The 9,606-nt window shown below is 38.0% G+C and overlaps 1 protein-coding gene across 1 annotated transcript in view; it reads right to left on the reverse strand.

Moving 5' to 3' along the window:
- The window catches only part of LOC107723769 (general receptor for phosphoinositides 1-associated scaffold protein-like), a 19,454-nt gene extending 11,645 nt beyond the window's left edge, over window positions 1-7,809 (reverse strand). The window contains exons 1-3 of the mRNA XM_016532482.1: window positions 7,430-7,809; window positions 2,826-2,878; window positions 1,775-1,829 (exon numbers count right to left, since the gene is read on the reverse strand). Of these exons, the coding sequence (XP_016387968.1) occupies window positions 1,775-1,829; window positions 2,826-2,878; window positions 7,430-7,642 (321 nt within the window). The 5' untranslated portion in view covers window positions 7,643-7,809. The remainder of the gene's footprint in view (window positions 1-1,774; window positions 1,830-2,825; window positions 2,879-7,429) is intronic.
- Window positions 7,810-9,606: the final 1,797 nt, after the last annotated feature.

A 9,606-nucleotide genomic window follows, 5' to 3' on the forward strand; every position in this document is an offset into this window, starting at 1 on the left:
CATAAGGGCCTTTCGCACCGCTTTGGTTCCAGAACTAAATGTACAGTACTAAAGTACTGGGACGATTTTGCGGGAACTATTTCCCAGTACTATTTAAAGGGTTGCATTCGCACCGACAGTGTGTACTAGGAAGTGATGTAAGCCGGTCGACAGCGACGTCATTTGTGCGCGGCGTTCAACAACAGAAACAAAGAAGAAGAACATTAACAACAGGAGGATGGAGGACGCTGTGATCGGAGCTGTGTTTTTGTTGTGTCTCGTGGGTTTCACAATAATGGACATGGAAAGTCGACGTATACGTAAAGCGATTGAAAGAACGGAAAGGAGGACTAAGAATCTCCAACGACAACTGGCAGTGCTACATTTGCTACAAGTGCCTGCACTTCAGCGTCCGTCCATCTATCGCTGTTCTCCATACTTGCGAAATAAGTTGACACAATGTTTACAGTATGTTTACACGGTGTTTTAAATCATGGCGGGGGAGGGCGTTTTCATACACGTTTGGCCAATCAATGTCTACTTATGTCACGATTAGTACCAGTCGTGCTGGTTAGACCCTGCTCCGGAGTAGGAGCTAATTTGGTTCTCGAAAAAGGCAGTCCGGTTCTAAAATCGCACCCAGTTCCGGCGGTGCGAAAACGCCAAAAAGTGCGAAAGGCCCTAATATTACTTGTGTGCTATATTGTAAACCTTCTAAAGCCATTCCTTCAGTCAAGTTTGTGTTAGGAACATACAGCAATTTCAGTGGATATTCAATGAAAAATCTTGCTTGATCAATTAAAATTTAAATTAAACTAAAAAGACAGAAAAAGTCATATGGTTTCGAATATTATGAGGGTGAGAAAATTGAAACTCTTTTCGGGTTAACTGTCCCTTTAAGAAAAACCTCTATAGTGTTAAATACCCATTGCAATATTGTATGGCCTGAACTCCCAATAAACACTCAAAAAACATGCAATTTTACAAACATCTCTGAAACGTGAATAATTTGTAAAGTAGTTTCAAATGTTTGGAATCATCTGTTTCCTTCCTCTTCCCACACACTCCAACCGCTTACGCGAATCTCTGAGACACTGAGCGCCTCAGGAGATGCAAAGTACAGACATATTTACATAGTGGATAAGGCCAACCGTATCCCCGCTGCTAAGAGACTCCGAAAACAATGTCTACAGCACGCCATCCTAGAAAACAATTAGTTTCTTGATATGTTGCCTCTCATGTGACAGAAACTTGATGTCATGTCCTGTACTAGAGGACAAGGCAGGAAAGGAGGGGTCCTCCATCCTGCATCTGAACTATTATACATTACTAAATATAAACTAGCTATCTGGTACATATGTCAAAACAAATGTCATACTGCTTTGAACAGGGATAAATAATTACAAATGCAGAGTTCATAATCGGTTCCACATTGAGGAACCAGACTTTGATAAAGTATACACTGTGAAGAACAAATTACAGAGAAAAAAAAAAAGCAGGTTCTCATACTAAGAGGGATTTTTGATTATGTCACAACTACAACTGGATTACACATGTCATGGATAAATCTTAGCTAATACTGGTTTCTGTCAAAATGAGGTCAAATAAACACTGGTGTCATCGACTAAACATAACCGCTATTTAACCATGACTGGATCCTTCATCCAAAGTCTTACTTTGATTTAATTATGAGCGGCTCACCCACATGTACAAGCCACCTTAGAAAGGTTTTCCCATTATTTACCACCACTTCAAACACCTTGAATGAATTCAAAGAGTTTTAAATCCCTCTTACCTGGATCTCAAAGCCAAAGGCATCCTCCTCTTTCTTCATCAGGATCACTGTTTTCCTGAAAGGAAAAACCAAAATTGAGGGTATTCTGTTAATATGATCAAAAAAAGGGCAGCTGCACAGAGACTGTCTTAGTAAAGTGTCGTTCTGAATGGTTTTGTCTCAATCTATGACCTTGACTGATGGTCAATGCTTACAGGAACATGGATGATGAAAGAAACACAGGAAACGCATATCAACCGCATGATACTGCTGTTTGGAGGATACATCTGTGTGGCGTAATGGGAAGTGTTTGAAAAAGATCAAAAAGTAAAAAAAGATTCTGGGTGTGACATCTGAAGAACAGCTCATTTTCAAACTATGTTTTCAGTGAGCTTTCGGTTTCATACTGTTATACAGTCTGTGTTTTTACAGTTCTCAATTACAACGGCCTCAGGGCATGAATGACTATCACATAGGTGCATCTTGAACTGGAGATGACTTCTGTTGGGATAATAGTAGTTGTCTACACTAGTCAACATTTGAAGTGGATCAAAACCTTTCATCAAAGTTGTCCTAAAACCAAAATGCTTTCTTGTCTTTGATGAACTTTTTTGATCCACTTCAAATGTTGACTACTGTAGTCAATTGAGCTATCTCGGGATTCAAACGTGTCTATTATGAATACCATGACATGACAAGAGTCCTGTGTTTCTGAAAGCACACATACATCATTAGGCAATCATGAATTATGCATACACATATACTAAACAAAGAGATGCATACAGTGAAGAAAGATCGTATCTGACCATCTGGCCGATCCTAATCGCACTCCCTTTTTATTCACAGACTCATTCAGGCCTCACTGCAATCATTCTGTCCTCCAAAAAGGCCATTTTATATAAATCTATATAAATAAATTATTCCATGACACCTTGGAAAAAGCGTGAATGACTAGGGTCTGACGTTTTCATCACTGTCACAATAAATAGAATGTTTTTTAAGGAAGTAACAATGACGCATGCAAACACCAATCAAATCTGTGTAGGTGGAGAACAAGCAGTGGCAATCTTACCTTTGTGGTTCTGGAGAGTGTGAAAGGGGCTTCCACTTTTGCAGCCCACCATTCTGTTTAGCAAGATGAAGAGAGATGAAGGGAAAAATAGAAAGAAAACATGAGAGGAATAAAATGAGTGTCTGTGAATTTTGGCCACATCATATCTGCCCTTGTGCACTTAGAAATCCCCTCCTGATCAACAGGTATTTTCCCAAAGTCTGAGTTGTAAGCTGTGCAACGTGTTCATTTCATGCCGTTTAACAGTTCGGACGACAAGCGCAGATATAACTTGAAATGCATGTCTGCCTGCCTCTTTCACTTAACTGTTTCTATCGCAGTTTTCTCTGGTTTGGTTTCTGATCTTATTTTATCTCCAGACTAGGTAAACTTATCGCTGTAAGCGTCTCTGAAATTATCACAATGAGATCTAAAATGCTGCCAAGGTTGGAGAATACAAGTTCTGTCATGCGTTATAACAGCACTGATGATCTGGCCGATAACGTTGCAAACCCAACCCAAACTGCGCAACGGAAATAAGAATTCATCCATATTACGCCCGCTCTTACAGACGCCCATTCAATCGGGCTGTACCTCAACCCCAACAACTTCAGCTTCCCACAAAGTGGACTTTGTGCACGAACCCTCCAAAGCTAGTAAAACGTTGCCTTTCTTTATTTTCATACACTTTGAGAATTGTCGTAGGGTCCCCCTCAAAGACTTCATTTATTTCCATGTAACTAAGAGGGTCCCTCTGGGCCAGTTGGATGGGGTAGCAAAGTTCTCGGCCGCACAATACCCTGTTGTGGTCCGGCGTTCACGCAAAGTGTAGGAGTCCAGATACAGAGAGCTGTTCATAAACCTGCCCTGCCCTACAATCCAAAAGCTTGCCGTGTAGTACTCCACTGCGAGTAAGCTTCGTTTAATTTCCGCAAATTAAAATACAACATTTAAATGTTGCAGGCTAGTTTTGAGTAAACCAGCTGTCAAGGAGCCATTGTGTTTGACCATAAAATGGCAAAAATTGCGGTCATTCTGCCATAATTCATATAATTTTAATATTTTTCCCACCATCTAAAAGACTTCTATTTGTACACAGCAACATTGTCTTAAAGGGATAGTCCACCCAAAAATGAAAACACTCATCATTTAGCCTACTCACCCTCAATGACAAAACATTGGATTTCATTGACTTTCAATGCATGGATAAAAACATTAAACGAAAACAGAGAACCGAAACTACAACAAAACAAAAAACTAAAACATAAAACTAAATACTAAAACAAAACATTAAAATGAAAACTAACCGAAAACAAACTAAAACAAAACACTGAGATAGAAGAGTAAAGGGTAAATAAATTACAGTATTGTCGTTTCTGGGTGAGATATCCCTTTAAGAATATCAGTGTCATACTCATAACACATACTAGATGTAGTTTTGATTGTCACCTGACAGTTACCGGGAAATACTGAGATCATATCAGACCTATTTGAATTTCAAAAGCCATTTCATTACACAGTCACCAACACAAATGCACTGACCCCTGGTCACTCAGGCCTTTTCAATTCTGCAGTAAATTCAGTTCCACACCACAAAGGTTATAGATGGACAATCTGGAGGGGGCTTCACTGCCCCGGACACTTGGTCAGGATCCATAAAATGGCTCGGCTGGCCACACAGGAGGTGGACTGTAAAAGAGCAGGCCCAGAATTCAGCAGGGACACATATGAGCTGTTTACAGTTACTCAAAAGAGTCGGTGGAGTCAGACCTCCGTGTGGGTGGTCCAAAGACACCAGGAAACACTTTACACCATGAGTGACCATGAAACACACTTCAGTGTGTCTAAACCCAAGGGCCAGAACCAAGCAGTCTCACATCTGTATGGTCAAAACCCAAGAGCAACTGCTTTTGCCAAAGCCGAGTACATTGTAGAATTGACCAGCAGATTAATGCCTCTCTTTGGATTTGGAAAGAAGTGTGGGAGACTTTGGACTAGACATTGTCTATCTTATCTATGCATGCATCTATCCATCTAAAAAACTCACCCTCAATGACAAAACATTGGATTTCATTGACTTTCAATGCATGGATAAAAACATTAAACGAAAACAGAGAACCGAAACTACAACAAAACAAAAAACTAAAACATAAAACTAAATACTAAAACAAAACATTAAAATGAAAACTAACCGAAAACAAACTAAAACAAAACACTGAGATAGAAGAAGAGTAAAGGGTAAATAAATTACAGTATTGTCGTTTCTGGGTGAGATATCCCTTTAAGAATATCAGTGTCATACTCATAACACATACTAGATGTAGTTTTGATTGTCACCTGACAGTTACCGGGAAATACTGAGATCATATCAGACCTATTTGAATTTCAAAAGCCATTTCATTACACAGTCACCAACACAAATGCACTGACCCCTGGTCACTCAGGCCTTTTCAATTCTGCAGTAAATTCAGTTCCACACCACAAAGGTTATAGATGGACAATCTGGAGGGGGCTTCACTGCCCCGGACACTTGGTCAGGATCCATAAAATGGCTCGGCTGGCCACACAGGAGGTGGACTGTAAAAGAGCAGGCCCAGAATTCAGCAGGGACACATATGAGCTGTTTACAGTTACTCAAAAGAGTCGGTGGAGTCAGACCTCCGTGTGGGTGGTCCAAAGACACCAGGAAACACTTTACACCATGAGTGACCATGAAACACACTTCAGTGTGTCTAAACCCAAGGGCCAGAACCAAGCAGTCTCACATCTGTATGGTCAAAACCCAAGAGCAACTGCTTTTGCCAAAGCCGAGTACATTGTAGAATTGACCAGCAGATTAATGCCTCTCTTTGGATTTGGAAAGAAGTGTGGGAGACTTTGGACTAGACATTGTCTATCTTATCTATGCATGCATCTATCCATCTAAAAAATAAAAAAAAAAGGTATAATAAAATAAATAAACATTTTCAGATATGTAAACATTATGATAATTATTTTCAGATATATAAACTGAAAACTAATTTGAAATACTGTTGATAATACTAAGTTTTTATAATTTATATGAAAATGCCTTTTCTATTTATTATTGTTAATATACTACTACTACTACTAATAATAATAATAATAATAATAAATGTTTTAATAAAGTTTAGCTTATATAATGTTAAAAATGTATCATCTGATAATGAATGGTTGCTACCTAAAAAAAAAAAAGTTTAGCATACAACCTTTGACCTTGTGAAAAATGTATGCAAACAACAAATAAAATAAGTTATTTTACCACTGAACAGTAGTAAAAGTTGTATGGAAATTTGTCACTCTACTTTCTGTGGCATGATATGAATTATCGCCTGTGTTGCATGAAAAATAATGATTCAGAGTCATGCAGAAATGAACAAGTGTAGTCGCTTCTAAATTTCTGCACGACTGCTCACACGTATACATTCAAATGAGCTTCTTCAGAGGAACCGTCACATGCTGATGGTCACAGATGCACACTGATGGACAGGTGTGAATGAGCGCAGGTCAAGAAATTCCTTACATGCCAAGCAAAGTGTGACAACTGCTTGAGCCATTCAATCAGGAACATCAGTCTAATTGACTACCTAACTGAGTCTAGCTACCTTATAGTCCCATGCAACAGTGGTTCTTAATCCTGGAGTACTTGAGTATTGCACATTTGGAATGTCTCATACCCAGTTCAGAGCATCAAACAATGAGCTGATGATGTGGATCAGGTGTGTTAATAAGAGAAACATCCAAAATGTCCAGTTCAAGGCTACTCCAAGACCAGGATTGAGAAACACTGTCCTATAAAAGTTACATCAAATAATGGTGGCATATAAAAGTTATTAAGAGAGGTGGAGCTCAATTTGTGTGCCATCAAACTAATCAAACTTGAGTGTTGCATGCAACTGCTGGTTCTAATTAAAGCAAACTCATCACAGGACTGTTATTTCTGTGCTTAATTAAGACCAGACAACACCAAACAATTTACTCAAGGTGTTGATGCATAGGGCAGATATAAAGGAGGAAAACATGTGTAATATAACTTTTAAAGCTTTGACTCCAGTAGCTGATATTAGTATATGTGATTAAGTGCGAGTTCAATTTTAACTCGGTAATACGCTGCGGAAACTACAGCTCAACCTTGCTGAAGAAAAAACTGGTTTGCTGGTCTCTCATGGTTTGGGAGACCAGCTAAAACCAGTTTAAAATGGTATACGATTATTCAGGATCAGGATTTTCTAAATAAGCATGTGCACTCAACATCTGGCTATAGTGATAACTTGCCAATATTGCTCTAAAAACAGCCTAAACCAGCCTAAGATGGTTTGTTGGTCTTATCTAGTTTTAGATTGTCTCCCAACCTGACTATCTGAAAAGTGCAATTAAACCTATCCCAAACACTTTTTTGATCATGGGTTGGTTGACTAAGACCAGTAAATCATCTTAAACTTTTTTTTCTCCAGAAAGGAATCAAAAGTAGATAAATATAAAATCACATGTACTGAAAATGTATAACTAAATATATTTATTAATATTTCGCCATGGTACATGTAAACACTTTTTAAGGAGTCAAATACAGCAAACTGGATCTCGAGTTTCAAATGAAATTATCTAACCTTTTTGAAATTCCTTGGTAGGGTCCCTCCAGAGTAAGCGAGGGTCTTATAATTATAAACCTCAGTGGAGTTTGAGGGTCCACGATCCACAGTCCCACAGCTGTCCGATTTGGAAGACGTAAAGTAGATCTCCCCACTGTCGTGACACAGCGACCCGCTGTCCGGCTTGTTTGAGTTCAGCTTCTTTACGCGTCGGAAAGTCATATTTTTCATAGTCCGCGTGTCACTCAATAAGAAAGCAACAGTATATGAAAGAAGAGCGAGAGATGAAAAGTACTGAGTGTGGGTGAAAAGCCACCCACTCGCCACCAGCCAGCACTCTGACTTGTGCAATAATCCCCAACTCTAGCTCAGTTTCAGCAGCAGCATCTACGGACAGACTCGTCGCGTTAGAAACGCACATGTGAAGGAAATACTTGAAAAGGGGGCGGGGCCACACAATTGGCGCGATGCGATTGGTCGTCATGCACAGAAGCGATGTTTTGGCACGACCCAACATTGAAGACCACTGAAACTGTTTTGCATTTATAAATAAATAATGTTATAGGATTATACATAGCATTATTTAGTAGACACTATTATCAATGGTTACTTACAAAAAGTACTAAGCCTATAGTTTTATGTGTTCGACTGCCATGGTCAACAATGTTTGTACCACTGAGGGCAAGATTGACTCATTTCAGCGAATCGGTTCTTTAGAACAGTTCGTTAATAAACTGTTTCGAAAAGAGATTCTTAACCATAGACTGTAACACGTCACGATGTACGTTTGTAATAATGTATTATTATTATTATTATTAGTAGTAGTAGTAGTAGTATTTAAGCTAATTATAATTTGCATTAATATTAGTCAATCCTGAACTTTATTTAGTTTCTCTTTTTTGGATTGTTGCACAATAAAAAAAAAAGCCAACTCAGAGGTTTTGTATGCGAGTTGATAAAACTTGAACAAACATATTTCAGGTACATTCGTTATATTTCTAGTGTTTGGATCATAGACTGTATAAAAACAGGTTTGGATATGAAAGTAACTTTTAGCCACACCATTCTGCGGTTCACTGACTCAATGAATCAATGAAACCACGTTGTCGTTTTGTGAACCGACTCTTTGAAAAGACTCGACTCTAAAGAACAATTCATCCACGAATCAGAATCCGACATCGTTAGCGTATGTCATGGTCAAAGTATACTGAACCTTGAGATTAAATCAGACATAATAAAGAATTAGGCCACTATCCTCACATACCGATGCAACTGTAGCAACATTTTAGGTAAAAAAAAAATTGAGCTCATTTTAATATTGATATGTATTATTAATGACTAATATTTGGGTTATCATGAGTTATCACATGCGAGTTTGGAAGAAAGTATATAAAAATTAATTACGATATACTAACTAAATAAATACTTACTTTCAGTAACCTAGAAATGGTATATGAGAAAATGAAACTTGAACTCTACGGCTGAGCAGGCTCGTGTAAAATTAGTCAAACTGATAGAGCCCTCTAGTGCTTTTATGCTGTAAACACCTTATGAGTGTTGAGGCAAATTATGGCATTAAGAAACCTTTATCAAAAACAAAGAGATACACTGCAAATCATTTAACATCGAAATGTTTATTCAGACAAATTCACAAAATTAAGAGATCCTCTACATTCTCAGGAGCAACGTAAAATTAAAAAGCCTGCCAGAGTGCCATAAATGTGCAATCTAAAACCTTTAGGATTTTGCCCATTGAACTTTCTGAAGGAAATACAATAGATGGACTACTAACTGTGTAAATGTATGAAATATTGCAAAATCAGTTTTACACAACTGACTTGATACATTCTTAATACAATGAAAATAACCTAATAACAATTGTTAACATACTGTTGGTTTCATTTCGATATTTTATCTAAACATTACACCTACTATTTTAGGTGTTTACATTTTAACAGCAAATAAATTAGATGTCTCATAAAGCTCTTCAGATTTTAATTTGCTAAAGCTAGTCATTGTTCTGGTAAAGATTGTTTAGCCCGGAGTAATCTGACATTCATGATTAGTAAATTAGTGAAAGTAGCTGAGAAAAAATCTAAAGGAATAACTAAAAGCAGTGTGCAGAGTTAGCGAAGATCTATCTCTAATATTAAACCACCTATACAGCAAAGTCACTGCGCATCAAACCTTGATTC

Source organism: Sinocyclocheilus rhinocerous, unplaced genomic scaffold (assembly GCF_001515625.1).
Source record: "Sinocyclocheilus rhinocerous isolate Xijiao unplaced genomic scaffold, SAMN03320098_v1.1 scaffold905, whole genome shotgun sequence".
Lineage (NCBI taxonomy): Eukaryota > Metazoa > Chordata > Actinopteri > Cypriniformes > Cyprinidae > Sinocyclocheilus > Sinocyclocheilus rhinocerous.